The sequence below is a fragment of the Pollicipes pollicipes genome, unplaced genomic scaffold (genome assembly GCF_011947565.3).
Source record: "Pollicipes pollicipes isolate AB1234 unplaced genomic scaffold, Ppol_2.1 Scaffold_4219;HRSCAF=4965_pilon_pilon_pilon, whole genome shotgun sequence".
NCBI classification, from domain to species: Eukaryota; Metazoa; Arthropoda; class Thecostraca; order Pollicipedomorpha; family Pollicipedidae; genus Pollicipes; species Pollicipes pollicipes.
In genome coordinates this window covers 32,646,446-32,667,235 of record NW_023596448.1, presented here as the reverse complement: position 1 = coordinate 32,667,235, position 20,790 = coordinate 32,646,446, and the positions used below count along the sequence as shown (strand labels likewise).

The following is a 20,790-nucleotide window of genomic DNA, read 5'->3' as shown; positions in this document are numbered from 1 at the left end:
TCTTCCGTTACGGATTGACGGGGTGGCCCCCGCCGTTACGGGGTGGCCCCACTTCCGTTACGGATTGACGGGGTAGCCCCCGCCGTTCCGGGATGGCCCTACTTCCGTTACGGATTGGCTGGGTGGCCCCCGCCGTTTCTCAATCAAGAAAGATAAAACTGGCGGAAAACATGCAGTGGACTTGTATCAGTGAGATCATGCGAATGACAGCTGATATGTGTTTGGCCATTAGTTAATCGCATTACATGGGCGCCATATGACCAACGTAGTCGGTGTGTCCCAAAGCCCAAGTCATCATGAATTGACCGCATTACACCAACTCAAGGGTCAAATTCCCCGAAAATCAAACTTTTTTAGCATTACATGATTCTGTAGCTGGTGAGGTCTGCACTCGCGAAACAGGTCTAGAGGGCTGAACGGACATGCCCAAACCTGTTCCTGGAATACAAAAAATTAGGCTCTTCCCCTTGTTTGAAGGAGACATGCCACATGCCAAGGAGACTTGGGCCCCCTCTCAAAGAAAGGGGGCCCAAGTTTCCACCAGCTTTCTCGCTTTGTCTCGTTGGGGGGAGGGATACTGTCGTAGGGCACTATTATCATTTTCTCGGGCCACGATGGTTGAAACCATCTTCAGTAACTGACGTAGGCTCGATGTTACGTGGTTTAAGACGTTGGCTGTGCGCGGCTTCGGGAATAGTGTAAGTTGGGTTACGCGATTTGGACCCCTCGCTCTCGTTCGCGGAATTCATAGCGCAGATGATAGCGGGAAGGGTTTATGCGACCCCCTCCCCCTGCTGTTTCAAAACTAAGAAAGTGTAGCCTAGCAGGACGCTATTGGATTGATCTCAGCGGGTCTCGCCATTGGTAACATGCCGTATTTTGCTAGGTCAGTAATTTACCCATAATGACAGGTTTAAACTAAAGTTGTCGGGAACATCGTATTTTCCCAGTTTGGCATGCTAACATGCCCGAGGCTTTGCATTTAAGCAACAAAAAAACAAAACAAAACGGGCGTGCTCGTTGTCCAATTCTGAGTACCATGGTGTAAAGGTTTGTGCGTTCTGGCGTTGAGGGCTCAAAGTGACCTCAGACGTCGAAAACAACTGCAGCCATCGCCATGCGTGTTTTGACCACATATTGGATGTATGGCTCCGTTAATTGAAAAATCAACGTCCGCCGCGCGCGTTCCACGGCGTCATCGGCTGCTGCTCACCACACGCGCAGGTCGTGCAGGTCGTAGGTCGCCGCGCCGTGTTCCTCAAAATCATGAATGCTAGGGACATGTTTTCGGTGTCGAAACGCGCGCAGTGGATGCCCCTAGGCTCTTTTAAAATTTGGGCGCGATTACACGACATGCCGGAGAGGTATCGTTATAAAGCCTTAGGGGGTCGCATCGGCCCCTCCCCAATCAGGGCGAAGGTTTTATCAAACTGGGGTTAAGGTCACGAGTGACTCAGAGTCCCATCTTGGAACGCTGTGTACTGCCAATGCAGCCAATGTTCACGCTTAAATATCGTTTAGCCCGTGCGTCCTGGTGTGTTGAAGGTCGCTAACGCAGCATGAGAACCCTGAACTCATCGGCCTTGGGCATAGGCAAGCATGAGGCTTACTTGCCTTAGACGCAGTCAGATGGCATATATATAGCGCGTGATTGGCGGGGAGCGGAGCTCCTTGTGTATCTAAGCGATGAAAACAACATGCTACGGCTGATGGACTTTTTAGCAATGATTTGATGATTCTTATCAGCTCCGTCTCTGTCGAGTAACGATTGAGAATAGTGCCTCTAGTATGAGTGACGTTTGTTTGGGCTTTATAAGATCTTTGCACGACGTAGGCGCAGCAAAACGATTTTTACAAAATATTAAACAGACGTTATCGCGCTTCAGCAAAAGCTCGAGTGTGTTTTGGCAACGTGGTAATCGCTACCCCTCCACAACGATACACGTAGATATCCCATCATCGCGATGCCACGAAGCTTCTCGTTCCGGACAGTTTTGCGATTTTTTTCTCGACTACCCCGTACAAATTATCAGCTGACAGATGGGCGGTCGGTGTAAGTGCCGTCGGCCGCCGCGAGATACGGGTATCTGCGAGACGCTGGCGCGCCGCTCGGCGTAGCTGGTCCTCCTCCCCCTCTCCTCCCCCCCCCCCTCACACAGGCACAAACGGCCGTGCCCCTGAGCCAGTACCGTGCGAGATCCGTGCAGACCCGGACGCGTAACGTTCGGTCTGCGTAGTGTGACGCGACGCGGCAGCGCAGGGCGGCGCCGCACGCCGCCCGCCCGGCGCGGTGTGCACGCAGTGCCGGCCCGCTGGACCGGCCGGCACCGCTGGTCTCCGCCACACCGGTCCGTTGTCGCTGTTGCAGTGCAGTCGGGTCACTCCGGCGCGTTCCGCTGAAGGCGCGTGCCTCCGTTTCTAGTTTGCATGACCGGGCTGTTCTGCAGTGGGAGAGTGGGGGAGGGGGAGGGCAAAAGTTCGCAGCACTGTGCGCTGGGGAGATCCGCAATTGAGGCATTCAGTGCTAGGGAAGGTATTCAAGTTAAGGGCATACCCAGTGCTCGTCAGTAAGAGTGCTTTGATAGCGATGTGCTTGGGCGGACAGCCATAGCAACATACCGAGGTCATATGTGCTCCATTTGCATCGCCCCCCGATCGCGCTTTGACCAATAAAAGCAGATGGAATGTGGCCCTTTCCCGGAGCACATATGCGTTGTGCGTTGTGTAACTGCGTCTGCGTGTCTAGAGCTATTGATCGGTGCTCTCGGCGATGTGCGATGTGGTCCTAGACTGTACCGACTGCGTCGTGTTTGGCTTGAGGCGCGCGGAACCTTTCGCACGGAACCTGGTGTATTAAAAAATCGTGTTTGACGCGTGTTTAACGTGTTGAGCATGGTGCAGGTATCGTGTGTTGTACGCTCTGTTGAACTGTATGCTGTGATGTATTCAGGTGGCTCGCATGGTTTTGCTATGGTTGGTCCCACTTGCGCTGTAAGTTTGATGAATGTTTTTGTGGTATTTATTGATGTTCAACGGCAGTACTCGTAAAGTAATCAATTGCATATTTCATAACGCTAGTCACCGCTCGTCTCACGCTTTGAATCTTGTTCTTCCTACAAACAGATACCTATCTGGTCGCGTGTGAGCTCTTGCCTTTTTTCGTATGCATACAATAAAGTATCTTGATGTTTTGCAGCGATGTCGAATGACCGTGTGGTAGCCCCGCCCTCTTCGATCCGTGAATGTTCACCATCGCCTAATGGGGGCCGTGCCTTTGAATGTCATTACCGGTCATTGCAAGTGTACTTTCGCACCGGGGCGGTCCAAGTTGCGCAGCGTGCCGTTCGTGCCCGCCGCACATGGAGGTGGGTTCACTGCGGGCTGGGAAAAAGACACCAACCAGCCTGAAATCGGCCGGCTGTTGTCGACGGGAGCCTGATCGTCGCTGGAATTTTACGACGCATTGCTGCTGGGGCCACATGGCTTCGCCTGCCTCTCTGACGGGAAGCGGGGCACCGCGAGGAGTCGAACCCCGTGCCCCCCGGTTTCCCAGATGTGCAGTGGTTGACGCAGACGCGTTAATAACTGCGCTTGCGGTGCCCACGGGGAGCACGGCTCACTACAAGCTTCTAGAATGTTCCAAAGACTTTCTGCACGCGGTCTGTGGTAATTTGCGCCAGTCGGCTGTTAAGGTTTAAGTTTCCGGCGGATGTATTTGGCTCAGAGTCGCATCCAGTACAATCTCACAAATTATATGGTCACATCACGTCACGGGACAGGTGGGGTGATAAGTAACAGCGTCACGCCGGCTGCATTTTATCATTTCTAAACAGGACATCCGCCGGCTTGTCGTTGCGGATTAGAAATTGTCTGTGCTCGTCTTCCCAACCGTCCGACTGAAGCCAGACACCGTGTCAATACCAGGAATGGATCACGTTTTGTGGATCTTGTGGCAAAGACTCGGGTGTTTTCAGGAACTTGGACTCATTATGGCATTTGTAGAGTGGTCTCCTGAGCTCCCGGATGCGTCTGAAGATTATGGATACCCTTTTTAGAGGTTTGGATCCTTATCATAAATTTGGTGAGGAATCGTTAGGTTTTGGGGGGAGTTGTAGGACGCATAATTGTTTTTGAGTTGGGTGGTGATTGCGGTCTTGGAATTTTTTGGGCACAGGCAGCCATTCATTTGTTCCGGCAATATTTCACGAGTAAATCTTCGTCAGCGCTTCCAATGTTGTTCCAAGTCAATGGACCGGAAACCATAACCTAAATATGCCCTCGTAGTGGCGACACTGCAGTTGGTGGCCCAAATAAAGCATTTGTGGTGTATTATGTACGACAGCGTATCACTTTTGAGTGAGTGATGAGTCATGATCGAGTGCTGCCCGATTTGGGTCATGCCTGAAATTCACAGGGTAAAAACTTCACTTAAGCCAAAGGCCTGTGAGGAATGCTCAAGGATACATCATTTTTTTCGGTTGCAGGTCTGTTTGTAGATTTATAAGTCCAGGGATGCTGGATTGTTTGTGTCTTCTTCCAGAGGATCTTGCATTGCAGATTTGTTAAACATTTTCAAAACGGCCTCCCAGAAGGATGATTTTCCAAGGAGAATGACAAGCATTCGAATTGAAGTAGAAATGTTCGGTCAATATTAATACATGCGTTAGCCATGTTGTCAGCTGTGCATTGAGCAACTTTCATCACAGGCCTTAATTGTGAAATTGAAACACCAACAAGCTATCAGGTCATGAATTAAAGTAAGACAAAGGGCTCGAAGTAAATGTAAGGCACACATCTGTAATAGCCACACGGCCTGTTTGCTAAGTGGAAACTAATCAATATTCAGCTTCCAAATGTTGCTCTCTAAGTGCCCACCGGCTCGAGAGTTTTAATGCATTCTAGAAGTTGCAGAAAACCTGGTCTGGCGGCCACCGTTCGTGCCAAATGTTCGTACATTTGCCGATATCTTGGATGAGCGCTGCGGTAATGTACGTGACCCGTGGCTTTCCTGAAGTGATTCTAAAACGTACTTGCGAAAATCCTGCGCGCTACTGCCGTAGCAACGGCCGTAGCAGCGGGCTTGGTTCATAAAAAAACAATCTTATTATTACGATCATCACCCGTCTCGCCTCGTAACCTGTATTCCTGTAGCCTGTATTCACTCAATCTGTGCACGCAATAGCCTCTCGCGTTTTCCCGAGCGGAAAGCCTAGTCAATGCGTGCCATCTCCGATGTGGCTCACCTTTTCACAGCACCGGAAACTACCACAACTGCGGTCCATTGACACAGTCATTGCGCGTGCGGGTGTTATTAGTGTTTATATTTCTATTATGTAATCAAGCTTCGTGGCCGAAAGTTCGTTTCAAGACACATGTTATTAAACGACCAAGACATACACAATCGTGGAGAGGATGCAATTTGCATTCCGTTTAAATGGTTATTATCCTATTGTATTTCATACTTTATCAAAACACCAGTTGATTGGCCTCAACGAGATCTCGCGATTGGTACTACTTCGTATGCTGTTAGGTAAAAAATTGACCTTATGCCGAGTCAAACGAAAATTTCTTTTCAGATAATCGCGTTTTAGCTTAACAACGTCACACATCCAAGACCATGCATCGTGCTTCTTTAAATCCAACAAGGCATGTTCCTTGCTTAATTCTGAGTACAATATTGTATTGTTTTGTTTTTGAGCATGTATTTGCGATACATGACTCCATTAATGTAGCATTGTCGGTCCGCCGCCCGCGCCGGTCGGAGATCGCCGTGCAGAGTTCTTAAAAAGCCGCCGGTGCCTCGAAACTGTAAAGCTAGGACCACGTTTTTTTTTTGCTGTTGAAATAGACAATGGATGCCCCATAGGCTACGGAAAATTTTTAGCACGATTGCACAGCCTGCCAAGAAGGTACCTTCAAAAACCTTAGAGGGGTCACATCGACCCCCTCCCCCCCCCCCGCCGCCTTCAGGGCATGGGCTAAGCTGGCCCAATCCGTCAGCCATGCTGAATGAGTGCCCGTGGTGTTTGCCATCCCACTTAAGCGTCAAGTTTCCCCAATCTAAGTGCATATCAGTACGGCAATTTATTACGGGTCGATAGCATATTTTACTGGCATGTCAACCGGCAACTCCGAGATAAACAGACGATTCGTGTGAGGTAAATGTTAAGAAACAGCACGTCACAAAAAGTATGCGTGGCCTGAATCATGAATTCGAATAAGTGCTCACTCGTTTTGCACCAAGTCAGGCTAATCCGTGTCACATTCGGTTAAGAATGAGACTGCCAGTTCTGCAATACGTGCGCGGTTGTCCGAGTCTTAGTGTAGTGTTCAACTCTTAGTAAATAATTCATTCCGTAGGTGTGAGAGCTGAAATCGGCGCATGCAACAAAACATCAGGGCCAACTGTAATTTAGGCAATGAGAAGACGGGGATTATGTGATTGTGCTGGGCTTACCTAGGTAACAAGTTAACTTGTTATTCATGCTGTTTTCGACCTGTCTGCGCCTAAGGCTTAGATATGTTTTGCTGTTCCAGTCCAATTTAGGGTTACTGCTGATTTGGCGTGCGCGGTAGTTTTCTATGCGCAGTGGTAGACATTCGAACCAAATCTGACGCCTGCCCTGCGTCTCGGAGTCACGAAATGCTCGCTCCGAATCCGGTCGTATTAAGGCTTGGGGTGAACAAGGCCAGTCTTGCAGGAGAAAGGGCGTGGGCGGCACGCATGTTCAGTTAATCAGCCACTCGCTGGTCTTCCCAGTTAGTCCGGGTCGATGGCTGGTTTAGCTTGGCATCTTCATCTTCCTTTCCCTCGAATCCACCTCGTACCCTTCCACACCGCAGGATGATGGCATGCATTTTCGCACATGGTGCATCTCGGAACTTCGCGATGACCTGAGACGAATCCGGCCCTGTTAGCCGGCTGGCCGGTTATTGCCGCCAGTCGATGCGTCCTCCACGCTGATGACCCCAGTTCCTCCGCGGTCAAAGTAAAATATGCCAAAATATGCCATCTGGGCGCCATCCAGCGCCCCAATTCAAGCCATAACAGGCCATTTTTTGAATGGCCGGTTATCTCCGCCAGCCGGCGCGTCCTCCACGCTGACGGCCCCAGTTCTGCCGCGGTCAAACCCTGCCGCGGTCAAACTCCCTCGCCAGCGTTCTCACCCCAGTTCTGCCGCGGTCAAACCCTTCCGCGGTCGAACCCCCTCCCCAGCGTTCTCCCCCCAGTTCTGCCGCGGTCAAAGTGTGTGTTTCTGTGGGCTATCCGGCACCCCGACTCAAGCCATGAAAGTTTGCTAATGAGCTGGTCCTCGAGTCAGACATAGCTAATTACACACCACATACGTTGACTTACGAACCAAATGGGTTTGTCAATAAAAAAATACACCGAAGAAATACTAGTTTTTTCTCGTGAATGCGTTGCTTGCCTGGTCACTCGTCACAAGACGAAGGAGGACTTCTTAAGTTATAGTGGCATGCCTTCGGCACGTGAATTTTCTTTTTGTATTTATGTTCATTTAATTTTTGAGTCGTACGTTAACATGTCTTGGGCATCACGACAGCGTTATATAGTAACATGTCCTGGGCATCACGACAGCGTTATATAGTAACATGTCCTGGGCATCACGACAGCGTTATATAGACAACTGGGTCTTGGTCGCGTGGTCGGGCACGGCAGCGGCCGCAGCGGGAGGTCCGCATCTGCTTCAGGCGGGCGGCGCGGCGCGGCGCGTTTGACCGTCAGAGCGGCGACTCCCCAGGTGAGGCGGACTGCGAGGGGCGGGGGTGGCCTCCAGCCGGGCGGAGGTGACCCCCAGCCCGGCCGGGCGGGCTGCGAGGGGCGAGGGTGGCCCTCCAGCCTGGTCGGTCCGCTGCGGTGATGTGACGCATCACACGCAGTTCGGATCGCTTAACAACACCTCCTAGCCAAGCAAGTGGAGCTGGCCGGGGTCGAGCAGACATCTCTGGATGTCATCGTGTCAGTTGAATTCGCTCGCCCGACGCTTCGTCGCCAGCCACGCTCCCACACCATTGAAGTGCGATGCTGGGGCTTGACAGTCGGCGCCGCCGCGGCGCGTTCGCTCGCGGCGCGCGGCATGCCTCTGGACCGGTGCCTCTTGTGCCGCAGGTTCACCGGGACGCCGCAGCCCGCCGTCGCCCCGCTCCGCCGAGCGCCGCCTGCCGCCGCCGGCCAACCTCAGCGTCCCACCGCCCGGCTACGGAGGCCCGGCGCCCTACGGCAGGTCAGTGCTTCTCGCGCGCGCGCGCTCGTCAGCCCTCGGCCGACTGCCGCCAGGGGCTCGTAAGGCCGGCGGCCGCATGAGCTCGTGTGCTGGGGCGCGGCGTTTGCGCTGGGGCGGAGCGGCTGCTGCGTGGCGGCCGCACATCGAGGGGTACGCTTGACTGTACGCTTGGGCTTGTACTGGCTTGGGGCGTCGTGGTCGGCCGTGCACGGGGCGTGGCTTGGGGCGCGGCGTGACGCGTCTCCGGCACGGCGCTTGTTCTGAGGCCGCTCCGCTTGGGTTTCAGCGGCGCGGGGAGTAGCCTGGCCAACAGCTTGGCGGCCATCCTGCCCAGGTGAGTGCTGCTGGGCTGGAGCTCCGCGCGCCCGGCGCGGGTCACCGCGCGCAGGGCCGTCGAGCGGCTCCGACGACAGCTGCGTCTCCTGTTCGAATGCGGGTCCAGTGACCCTCGGCATAGCCCCGCGGTGTAGCCGAGGAGCCGCGCGTGGCGGTGTGGCATGACAGATGTGGCGTGCTTTCAAAACATTTTTCATTTTTTATGTCGTTTGTTATTTCATTTCATATGTCGAGGTTATCGCTAGTTTTCACTGTATCGTGGAAGAATGGTTATTCCGGCAGCACTGTCGCATCACTTTTCGTTGTCACTTTCCAGCTGTGCTTGTTCTCGCCACCGTGTCCCACGCGGTGTGACGCCGTGTCTGCACCGTTGACCACACGCTCCATGGTCTGCCCCACCCGCTGCAGTGACGGCGTGTTCCGTGCCCTGACCCCTTGCCCCATAGTCGGATCCTCTGCCAGTGACCTGACGTCCGCGCCCAAGTGTGACCCAACACCGGCCAGACTGACCCCTTGCCCGCAGTCTGACCTCGTGCCCCGCGTGCTGACCCGATAACCGCCGGTCTGACCACGTGCTCCCGTCGACAGCGGCCCAGTGGACGACCCGCTGGCCGAGTTCAACCGGCTGATGCTGCAGAAGGACCTGCGCGACGGCCGCGCCAAGCGGCGCTCGTTCTCGCCGCGCGGCCGCTCTTTCTCGCGCTCGCCGGCGCTGCGCGGCGACTCCCGCTCGCGCTCGCGCTCGCCGTCGCGTGGCCCCGTCAAGAGGCGCCCGTCCAGGTACGGCAGCGCCGCCGGAGCAGGGTGGCGGCGGCTGGGCTGGCGTTTGGTCGCGGGAGGTGCTCACCGCGCAGGGGGGGGGGGGGGGGGGGCGGTGGGCGGTGCAGTTCGGTTGGCGTGCGCTGGGTTGCCGTGCTGGGCGGAACGCAGCGGGGCCCGCTCGTGTGTTGTCGCCAGTGTAGCGCCGCGATGTAAGCGAGGTGCCAGCTCTTCGTCGCTCTTCGCCGAGCGCGGCCACTTTGGTGGCGGCGACAAGTAGGTCACTGATTGCCTGACACAGGTAGTGCGCCGAACGCCAGACGGCTGCCCCTTTGAGCTAGGTTTGCGCCGGCCGCTCTCGTGTGCTCGGTGCTGGCGTGCAGCCGCCGACGTGACGTGACGGTCCGCGTGACGCGTGCCGGTGCGCCGCAGGTCGCCGCCGCTGCGCCGCCGCTCGCTCAGCCGCTCGCCGCCGCCGCGCCGCTACAGCCGCTCGCCGCCGCCGGCGCGCCGTCTGACGCGCTCGCCGCCGGCGCGCCGCGCCAGCCCGCTACCGCCGCCGCGCCGCAGGTGCGTCCCGCCGCCGGGAGGGGGCGGCCCGCAGACGGAGTCCCCCGGGGAACGGGGGCGGGCAGACGCTGGGACGGACCGACCGGCCGACGGGCAGACGTCATGGCTATACAATCATGCTGTCCCGGGGACCCCGGTTGTTGGAGCGAGGAAGGAGTGGGCTCACTTGGTCTTCTTTCAATGGCCACGTATAGACAAGACGGAGAAAGCATTCAGCCTGATGGGTAGGCGCGTGCTCTGCTGTGCCTTGGCGGTCTGTCGCAATGATGTGAGGCTGCTCCCAACGCTCGCTCCGTAAGCTTGTCATGTGCTGGCACGCGTAACACCCTCGTTGCGGCGACGCCCGGCGGCCGTCCCCGGCACCCGACTGACCCGAGCCGCCGTCGCCCGCAGGCGGTCGATCTCGTTCTCGCGCTCTCCGTCGCCGCGCAAGGGGCCGCGCCTGTCGCCGCCGGGCCTGCGCCGGCCGGCCAGTCCGCCCGACGGCTACGGCGGCGGCCGCGGCGGTCCGGACCCCGCGTCGCCGTGAGCCCCAGCCCCCCCGTACGCCGGGACGCTGACCCCGCCAGCCCGTACAGGTACGCGCCCGCCGGCGTGCCCTCTTTCTCTCATGTTTTATTCTCTGCTTTCTTCTCTGCAGGTGCTAGTGCTCAATGCTGTGCTCCTGGAAGTCAGTTACCGATTGCTTCCTACAGCACCGCTATGTGCGTGTTTGTCGTGACCAGCATGGGTGATAATGACAACGGCTTGCCGATCGACTTGGTTTATTTAATTACAACATGGTTGTCGTCAGTTTGTTCCTTAATTATGACACCGACCGGATCTGTTCGTGTTCTCGGCGCTAAACGATCCCGACCTTCTCCGTCTTCTTCACACGTGCCACAGCCGCAAAACGCACCTCCGTCCAAAAGTCTCGCGCCTCCCGAGCGGGCCAGCTGACCAGGCGCCCTTCCCACAGTCGGTACAGGGGCGGCGGCGACTACTACGGCCCGCCGGGCGCGCCGGCGCCGCCGCGCGAGTACGGCCGCGACTACCCGACGCCGCGTGAGTTCGCGCCACGCCCGCCGCCCGGCGCTGACTTCTTCGCGCCGGCGCCCAGCCCAGCCGCCGGCTTCTACAAGGGCGGCCGCGGCGCGTTCGCGACGGCCCGCGCGCGGCCCTACGGCCAGCAGCCGCAGCAGCAGCCGCGCCGCCGCTGCGCCCCTCATGGGCTACGACTCGGCGCCGCCGGCCGGCTGGCAGGAGGCCTTCGGACGGTGAGTGGGCGGGCGGCGCGAGCTGGAGGGCCGGCGCAGAGCGGCTGATGTGACGTGTGACGTGTGATGTGGCTGGATGTGGTGACTCCTCTCAGCGGCTTATGCACTGCGCGCGTGGCCCGCAGACAGTGATTCTGGACGCGATATTGCGCCGTGGAAGTGCACACCGAGCTCCTGTGCTCGGTGACGGCGGCATTTGTCCTTGTGTTGCACGTCGTCTGAGCCCGGGTGGGCTTCCCGTGACGCCGCCGTCTCGCCCGCCAGGTACGGTCCCGAGTACGGCGCTGAGTACCAGAAGTACCCGCCACAGCAGCCGGCGTACCCGCAGCACTTCAGCGTGTACCGCGCCGAGGAGCCGCGCCGCGTCAACGGCCGCTACCCGGCTGAGTATGATGAGGTGAGTGGCCGCTGCCGTCAACAGTCACTGGCTGTAGCTCCATGAAGGTGTTCAAGGACAAGGCGTAAATCCTTGAAATCTGTGTTGCGTGTGTTTTGAAGGACTGTCTAATCAGGACAGGACTGAAGGACTGTCGCAGACTGTAATCTGGCGCATAATTTTCTTGCACCATTGCAGAATGACCACAATATAGTCTCTCCTTCTAATTAACGCAACAACCACTGAAGCTTGCCGCCGTCGTCGCCGCCGTCGCCGTACCTTACCGTTTATTCTATGTCCGGCAGCAGTTCCGCGGCCAGGCCGGCGCCAAGCCGCCGCCCGGCTACCGAGGCCGGTACGAGCCCGAGTCGGCGGCGCCGCCGCCGCAGCTGGCCACTCGGCGCCGCTTCGAGCCGGCCGCCGGCGAGCGGCACGGCGCGCCCCGCGAGCCCTCCCTGCTGCAGCGCTACCGCGAGGAGGACCGGCAGCGGCGCGAGGCGCAGCGGCGCGAGGAGCAGCGGCTCGAGCGCGAGATGGCCGAGCGTGCCATGGAGGAGCGCGAGCGGCCGGCGCGCAGCGCGGAGCAGCGGCTCAGCCGGGCCTGGAGGAGAGGGAGAGGTCGGCGCACAGAATGGAGGAGAGGCGCGCTCGGGTCGCGAGGACGCGACCACTCGGGCGGGCGCGAGGAACGCGATCGCTCCAGTCGCGGCCGCGAGGAGCGCGATCGCTCCAGTCGTGGCCACGAGGAACGCGATCGCTCCAGTCGCGGCCTGGATGAGCGTGATCGCTCCAGTCGCAGCCATGAGGAACGCCCCAGCCGCGGCCAGGAGGAAAAGCACTCTCGGGAAAAACACCAGGCGCTGCGCGACGCCAAGGATGGCAAGAAGAAACACGAGAAGAAGAGAAGCCAAAAAAGAAACACAAGAAGGAGAAGGACGAGGTAGAGGACAAGAAGAAGAAAAAGGAGAAGACGAAAAGAAACGTGGCAAGGATTCGCAGGAGGCGTCGGAGACGCCGTCCGAGCACAAGTCGCCGGCGCCGGAGGAGAAGGAGACGGCGTCGCAGCGGGACGCCGCCGGCTCGCAAGAGCGGGAGACGCGCCCGCCGCTGCTGCCGCGTCCACTGCGCCGTCGAAGTCGGCCTCGCCACCGGCCCAGCCGACGGCCTCGCCGCCGGAAGCCCTCGCCGCCCCGGCCGGTGGCAGCCCGCCGCGGCCGGGCTCGCCGCGGCGCCGCTGCCGGCCGCCCCGCTCGCCGCCGGCCGCCAGCGGCTGGCGGCCGAGCCGCCGGCGCCGTCGCGCTGGGACAGGACGACTCGCCGTCAGCGACGCGCGCCGGCTGAGCGCGCGCCGCGGTCGGCCGAGCGGCGCACCGTCGTCAACAAGGAGACGCTGAAGCGCGCCGAGCAGGCGGTGCGCGGCAACCGACGCCGCGTCTACATCGAGCCGCCGAGCCCCGAGCGGCCGCCCGAGCCCAGCCTGCAGATCACCGTGCGCCGCGACGAGGCAGAGCGCCGGCCGCCGGGCCTGCGTAGCGCCGTGGAGCGGCCGCGCTCGCGCAGCGGCGAGCGCCAGTGGCGCGAGCGGCGCCCGCTCGGCCGACCCGACGAGCGCCGAGAGCGCGAGCGCAGGGAGCGCGACGAGCGCGAGCGCCGCGAGCGGGACGAGCGCGAGATGCGGCTGCGGCGCGAGCTGGAGCGCGAGCGCGAGAAGGCGGCGCTGGAGCGGCGTCGGCGCAAGGAGAAGTCGCGCGAGAGAAAGCGGCGTGACAGCCAGACGGAGGGGCCACCGGCGGAAGCACAAGAAGCGCCGCTCCGTCTCCGAGAGCTCCAGTTCCGAAGAGGAGGAAGAGGTCAGCCGCGATCAAAAACAGAAAGCCAAGTCGCCGGCGGGCCGCGACGGATGGGACGACGCCGGCTGCTGGCGAGCAGGCGGAGTCGGGCAGGCCGGCCCTTGAGCGGCCGAAGTCTTTCATCGACGAGCAGCACTTTGGAGCCAGACTACATGCGCCCGAAGAAGAAGGCGATGAGGCGGCGAAGAAGGACGCCCCGTCGGATGCTAAGCCGGCCGCCGAGAAGCCAAGAAGCGGCCAAGAAGCCGTCGAGAGCTCGGACGACTCGGACTCGAGTCCAGCGAGGACTCCGACTCGAGCGATCAGGCGAGGCGCAAGAAGCGCAAGAAAAGCGCCGTCGCGACTCGTCGGACAGCTCGGACAGCGAGCTTGAGAAGCGCAAGAAGAAGCGCAGCCATAAGAAGCGCGACGAGAAGAAGCGCAAGGACAAAAAGAAGAAGCGCTCGCGCAAGTGAGCGGCGCCGGCCGGGCGAGCTGCGGCTTCGAGCTGTGATAGCGAACTGCCGGCGCCGGCAGATCGCGTCTGTGTTGGTACGTCATCGTCCGTGGCTCGCCGTGTCGGGTCAGCCGCGCGCTCTGAGCGGGGTAACGATGGTTCCTGCGATGGTAAGGGCGGGATACTGGGTGCCGCGCAGCGGCTCTGACTGAGCCAGCCCGGCGGCGTCGTGTAGCGAAGCCCGTCTCACGTACAGAAGTGGGCGGAAATGGTGCTCATTGTTCGTGTGCGTGAGTGTTAATGTGTGTGGTGTGTGGGGTGTATATACATGCATATTGCATTGGTGGGTGTCTGTGTCGCCAGCCACACCTGTTAATAAATAATCAAAAGATCAGTGTGTGTGTGATGATTGGAACAATCGGTCTGAGGAAAACGCGCGAGCTCGAGGTGGACATCGACCCGTCGGGGCTTATACAAGTCACCATTGAAGGGGCAAGTGGAATAAGTTAAAAGGAAACACCCTGACATTTGGGTTAAAGGCCTGGGGATTGGCTGACCCATCCACAGCTCGCACAAGCGGTAAGCAACTCTGGCGTCGGGCTTATGGGGGGCTCTAGATATCAGGCGTACAACAAACAGCGGGCTCCCCAGACGCAAAGACCGGAAGCCTGCCTGAGAAGAACGTTGGGACAGAGGCGCAACGCTACTGTCCCTTCCTCAGCTGTCATGCAAAGTCGGCGTCCTATAAAGACCGCATTAAGAAAGTGGGGCAACAGACGCATCCACTTTATAGCGAGAAGCTTGATCACCACTCGGCGGTCAGACGTCTTGCCACTTGGTGCACTTTGGAATAGGAGGGACTAAGCGGCCGACGAAAGCTGTTGACAGCCACATGCCCGAGCCTGTGGCTCCGACTGACATAAAACCTTTACCTTTCAATTCTTGCTTGTTCGATAGCCTACGCTCTCCAGAACATGGTAATCTTGGGTCAGGTCAAAGGTCACTACAAAGCCGGAAAAATAGGGGTTTACAGACAGCCTCAGGCTCGGCGCCCATTGCACCGATCACCATCGAAGGTTTTACCAATCGATGTGCGGTAGAGTCGATATTTATCCTTTCCAGAACATGGTGACGCTGAGCCAAGTCAAAAATCATCAAAAATTGCCAAAGCCATCGAATCACCCATGCTCTGGGCCTGTGGCACTGATTGACATAATACAAACTTTCACCATTTGATACCGCTTGGTCGATAACCTAAACTTTACTAAAACATGGTACCCTTGGATCAAGCAAAAAATCACCAAAAAATACAAAAAAGAATATGGGGGCTTGTGCGAGTATCGAGTATAGCGCGCGAGTAGTATTTATGACCGAACGGTAGGTGGCAAGCGTCTCGCGGAGTACGGAAATACAGTCTAGTTCCGAACGCCGACTCGTGTGCGCCTTCGCGGAGACAGACTCGAACAGGGCTGTCGCAGCCAATTTTGGTGATGTTGGCCGTTTTAAAATGACTTCTGACATAAACCATGCACTGGAAAGGAAAAGGCACCGACTATGTCACACTGATTGATGCAGTTTTGTGTGATCGGTGCCATAGAACTCAAAGCATGGGTGTTCGGTATCGTTCGAATCGTTCGTCAACACGCATCCGTCGGCTGATGCTGTATTTGAGGTTTAGGTATCGGGCCAGGAAGAGGACATACGCTTCCTCTCCTGGCGGCGCTCGCGAGACGACTGCCCGGTTATCGGGCGGCGCAGCCCCGCGCAGAACACGACACATGTGGCGCAGTTTCCGGACTGGCCGTAGGGCCGGGGTCGCAGGGACGGTAAACTAAACAAAACATAAATCTGAAGGGGAAACGCGACAGTGGACCGAGAAATGGAGATAAAACAGAAGCTTAGAGTCAGGACAGCAAAGCCGACATTTCACAAAAGAGGGAAACCGTGTAAAGGCAGATTTGTACGGAACAATGGGTTTGTCTACAGCCAATTTTGGTGGTTTGGGCTGATTTGGTGGTTTTGGTGATCTTTGACCTTTTTGGTGAGGGCCAAATCTGGCGACCTCCACCTTCGGTGAAGGTAACCAGACTCCAGAAAGGTTGGGACGTGGACTATGGCAAATCGATCGGTGTAAGTTTTATGGTGATCGGTACTTTCGGCTAGGAGCCCAGGGTTGTCTGTAACCCCTTTTTCGTTCTTTGCATTTTAGTGACCTTTGATCTGACCCATTGTCAACATGTTCTGCAAAGGTTGGGTTATCGACCAAGTGACAGCGAATGAAGGTCTTAAGAAAATCAGTGGCATGGGCTCGGAGCGTGGGACTGTCAACAGGTTTGGTCAGCCGGTTGGTACCTTCCCTTTGCAGCGGTCCGACACGTCCTCAAAAATATTTAGTACGAGTTCTTACTAAGAGAAAGGCGTTTAGTGCCGATTTTGGCTAAAAGGTACGCTCAGATACCAAGTATCGCAGTCCAGCAACCCCAAGCTGAGCAGCGGAAATGAGATTGCATGGAGGTGAACCTCGATAATTTATTTTCGTTCGATGGGAAAAGAAAACCTTCACCATTTTGGGATATCAATTTCCATTTGATTTCAAGTTGTTCCTAGGACGCGCTGAGGTCGGTCGGTCGGTGGTCGTTGAGTCGGGATGGGGAAACGGTTTGGAGGCCTGCCTGGCGGAACTGTTGCACTTGATTTACAAAAGAGTATTTCCTACCGGATGAGTGTGATTTTGATATATCCTGGACTACAGAGCCTTGGGTAAGATATCGTCTTCAGGGTAGTGCCTCGGACGGCCCAATGCTCTTTGGCTGTGGCGCATGGCCGAGCAGGCGGCCGCCCGCCACCTGGTGGTAGACGGCGTGAAGGAGGTCCCATGGTGCACTAAGCCCCAGTATTTATTCCATCCCTCGCACCACCCGTGAAGTAATATCTTCCCAAAGGCCGTGTAGTTGAGGACAGATGAATATCATACTCATCGGGTAAATATAAAACTTTCCATAAATTAAGTGCAGAAGTTTCTCCAGGCACGTTTCCAAACCGTTTCCCTATACCCGACCCACCGATCAGCAACTGACCGACCTTGTGACGTCCTATGAACTGTTCGCAATCAGATAGAAAGTGAGATTCTAAAATGGTAAAGGTTTTCCACCATCATCAGACAAAAATAATCCACGCGGCTCACCTCAGCGCAGCCGCGATTTCGCGCAAGGGTCTTAAAAACCGGCACACGACGCAGACACGCAAGTATTCCGAAACGGCCAGTCCAATCGCCTTGAAGCCTTCACCAATCGATTATGTGCAATGAGGTGAGCCATGAGGAGGCAATATCGAGACCTGACCTGAGGTCAAACACCTCTAAAACGCGAAGGGAAAATTTTAGATGTAAATGCAGACAACTGATATCTTAGTGCCGGTAAGCAAGAATTTTGGACTTTGTGAAATTTTATGACCTTTGACCTGACCAAGGGTCCCCAAATTTGAAATTGCAACAGAGAATCAGGCATGAGGCATCCAATGGTGAAGGTTTCACAATGATCGGTAGAGAGGGCTCTGAGACCCAGTTGTCTGCATTTGCATGTAAAATTCTCTCTTCGCGTTTTTGAGGTGTTTGACCTCAGATTATGTCTTAACATTGCCTCCTCATGACTTACCTCATTACACGAAATTGATTGGTAAAGGTCTCAAGGTGATCGGACGAGCCGTTTCGGAAAGCTTGCGTGTCTGAGTCATATGCCAGTTTTTTAGACCCTGCCACAAATAAGCAGCTTCTTCCTTTCTCGCGGAAGTTGTTCGCACATTCTTCGGCTTCGTTTTCGGGGTTGGGGTTGCTGTGTTGTGTCGTGAGGGAAAGCACTGTTAGCAAAAATGCCAGATCCACACGACGACAACGTGTTTAGAAAGTTTTGCTCCGCTGTGTTCAATACTGTTGACAAGCCGGTTACGTGGTTCAGAGGTATGTGATGTCTGCTTATGCCCATCTAGCCTCCGCGGTAGCGTGCGCAGAAAATGCGGTGAGAGGTATCTGTTTTCGCGTGCTTTACTTTTCTCAGTTGTTGCAACATCACTGTTAGCTAGCTTCACATGTTGACAAGGTTGTTTGCCAGTTTTCTTCCTAATGGGGAGCGAGCAGGCTGATAAGTTTGGAGATATGTATTGCATTGTTAAATGCATCAAGACAATGCAGTTTTCAGCGCAGCGTTGGCTACTCTTGTGACCTGTGCTGGATGTCAGTGTTCTTTTCCACCTGATCTATGAAATTTTAAGATGAAAATCAGAGCTAGCATAAAATGCATATCAAACAACTTAGGTGTGCTCCAGTACTTGCACTGATTTTACCAGCATGTAGCATTCCATAGCATTCTTTTTATTCCCTTTATGTATTAATACCATGCCTTGCCATATAAGTAAGTCATATGTTGCTGATGCTGCTAATAACTGAAGTCATTGGTATTAAGTGAGACTACAATAGCTTGGTACACCACCCAAGGTTGTAGAGCAGCACTGTTTTTTTTTTTACCTGGTTGAATCCATGACTTATATGACTGATAAAGAGGGATCCCAGAGTAAGGGACAGCTGCTCTCCCCCAGTTTTTATCACTTGCCCTTGTTTGACTTTTCATCTGCATACCAGGGCCTAGACCAGGTCTGAAGCCATTCAATTTCACACATCACATATCATAGTTGCAATCTGCCTGCCATGGATGCCTTGACAAGACATAATCCATTAGCATCTACTGTCCATGTCAGAGCTTTTGACCCCACATCTGTGTCTGGATTATAATATGATGGTCAGTGAATGCCAGGTAGCACATTTTGGTAGCTCTTGTCACAGAGCTTTCTCATTTTGTATTGATGCTACTCCTCATCTGCCCCAGAGCGTGTAGTGGTGCCAAACCGGAAGGAGTACCCCTGGTACCATCAAAAGTTCAACCGGGTGCCGACCATTGATGAGTGCTACACGGACGACATGATGTGCTTCTTTGAAGCGAATGAGCAGTGGAAGCGTGACAGGTTTGCAAACCTTGGTTGGTGATGGAGCTGGTAAATGGGTTACAGCCAGGCCACTTAAGTGTGCACAGTGTGGTAAGACAAGACATTTATGTTGATATGCCATGCTTTAGTTCACTTGACCATGCTAACAAACACAGTTACAAGTTTTTTATTGTCTTTTGTGTTCAGAACTAGCATGAGTTATCAGTGAAAATGCCCTTAGCTGATCACAAAATGATGAAGGCAATGGACCGCTTGATCGCCCACCTCGAACACGCATGTTGCGCTGTCCCCGGCCTGCTTGTGGGCACCTCACCATGCTCTTGGCGCGAGAAACCAGGCCGCTCAGCGACAGACCCACGCGCCAGCGGTCCCGCAGCGACCCCTGCCCGGGTACCACGTGACCCGGCGGCCGTGGCCGGCGTGCGCAGGCAGGTGGACCGCGAGATTGTGAACATCCTGCGCCAGCGGTGGCGTGACTGCGCCTTCTACGAGGGCGTCGACGCGCCCAGGAAGTGCGTCGACTTGGAGAGGATCTCCCAGGAGGCCGAGACCAACTTCTTCATCAAGTGTGAGTGGCGTGAGCCGGCGAACATCCGGCGGAACGCGCCGCGACGCGGCTGCCGTGACGTGTGACGTCACTAGCCGTCACTGCAGGCCGTGCCGTGCTGACTCTCATTCACACAGTTGGCAGAATGATCCTCTCATTCACACAGTTAGCAGAATGATCAGACCAGCTTTCCAGCACAGCAGCCAGTTGCCGGAAACCTTACATTTGCGGGTGATGCGGATGTCGGGCTTTTTCCACTGTCTGCGTGTTCAGTGGGCGCAGCCGGGTTGCCGTGGCAACGGTCGTGTTCTGTCGCCGCGAACACGCCCGCTGACGGTGAGATCGGGTGGGCTGAGCCGACCGTTCCGCCTGCGGTCTGGAGGGGAGCCAGGCCCGCGCTGTGAACGTCACTTGTGCGGCTGATCACAGCTGCGGCTGGCGGTCGCTCGCGTTTCAAAGTTCTGCAAGGCGCGCCAATGCGTATGGCATTCCAGCATGTGACCATAAATCGTCGGATGCGTTCCATTTATCGCCCTAGCTCCGTCGCGCGCTGTAGAAAGCAGCATGGCGCTCGTCATGCGTCCCAAGACACTCACTGCTATCCGGCGCTTTCATTACTATCGTCTGTCTCCAGCGCAAAGTACTGAACCTTACGTTGAACGAAGGATGCATGAGGAGATGTTCCGATGTGCGGGGCGTTTTATCAACGGCGGAGGCATAAGCGATGTTCTTGATCGGACGCCGCGACCCGGGGGTGGACTGCAAGTGTACTCACCGGGGCGGGGGGGGGGGGCACAGTGCTGCTTGTTCACGTCTCCCTGTTGAGGTCGCCGTGAGGTCTTGCCACGCGGAGGCCTCGGCGCTCGCGTGCGCGGCGGAGCGACGGCACGGCTAGCGCTGTGGCCGCGCCCGCCAGAGGTCGCGACCTTGAGCCGTGACCCCGTCTCTGGTGACCTCGGCAGACGGCGACCTGAGCGCGTACGCCTCGGTCAAGGACTGCTACATGAAGCAGAAGCACCGCATGCTCTGGGAGAGGAGGCACGGGCCGGTGGGCACCGGCATGAAGCAGCAGGCCTAGGACCCGGCCGCCGTAGTCAGAGGATGCCGACGTCTCGCACGCCGCTGCCCGGTGCGCGCCAGTGGACGTGGGAATTTTGTAGATAACGGAGCGGCTGGTGTGTATATACATGAGGAAGATACGCGGGATGGTTTTAATGCGGTGCGATTGCGCGAACAGAATGACCCAGGTTGAAATGACCCGTGGGCGCAACCTGACCCAGGTTGAAAGTGCGCCCACGGGGCGGCCACGCCCACCAGGACGGCTTGAGGGATCAGTGGGCAGTTGATAACAGGTCTGCCTGGTGTGACGTTGACTCGCTCTTCAAAGCTGCGTTTACAATTTTCACCTCAAATTTGCTA

General features: G+C 56.5%; 2 protein-coding genes across 2 annotated transcripts in view; both read left to right on the top strand.

The window, feature by feature from the left end:
* The window catches only part of LOC119095217 (E3 ubiquitin-protein ligase RBBP6), a 30,533-nt gene extending 20,912 nt beyond the window's left edge, over positions 1-9,621 (top strand). The window contains exons 12-14 of the mRNA XM_037218085.1: positions 8,533-8,580; positions 9,171-9,263; positions 9,540-9,621. Coding sequence (XP_037073980.1) covers positions 8,533-8,580; positions 9,171-9,263; positions 9,540-9,621 — 223 coding nt within the window. The remainder of the gene's footprint in view (positions 1-8,532; positions 8,581-9,170; positions 9,264-9,539) is intronic.
* An 8,004-nt stretch (positions 9,622-17,625) lies between these two features.
* Positions 17,626-20,572, top strand: LOC119096037 (NADH dehydrogenase [ubiquinone] 1 beta subcomplex subunit 10). The gene is made up of 4 exons (XM_037218899.1): positions 17,626-17,784; positions 18,707-18,842; positions 19,253-19,392; positions 20,334-20,572. Exons 1-4 carry the CDS (start codon positions 17,697-17,699, stop codon positions 20,447-20,449), a joined length of 480 nt encoding a protein of 159 aa, XP_037074794.1. The 5' UTR covers positions 17,626-17,696; the 3' UTR covers positions 20,450-20,572.
* The last annotated feature ends 218 nt before the right edge of the window (positions 20,573-20,790 follow it).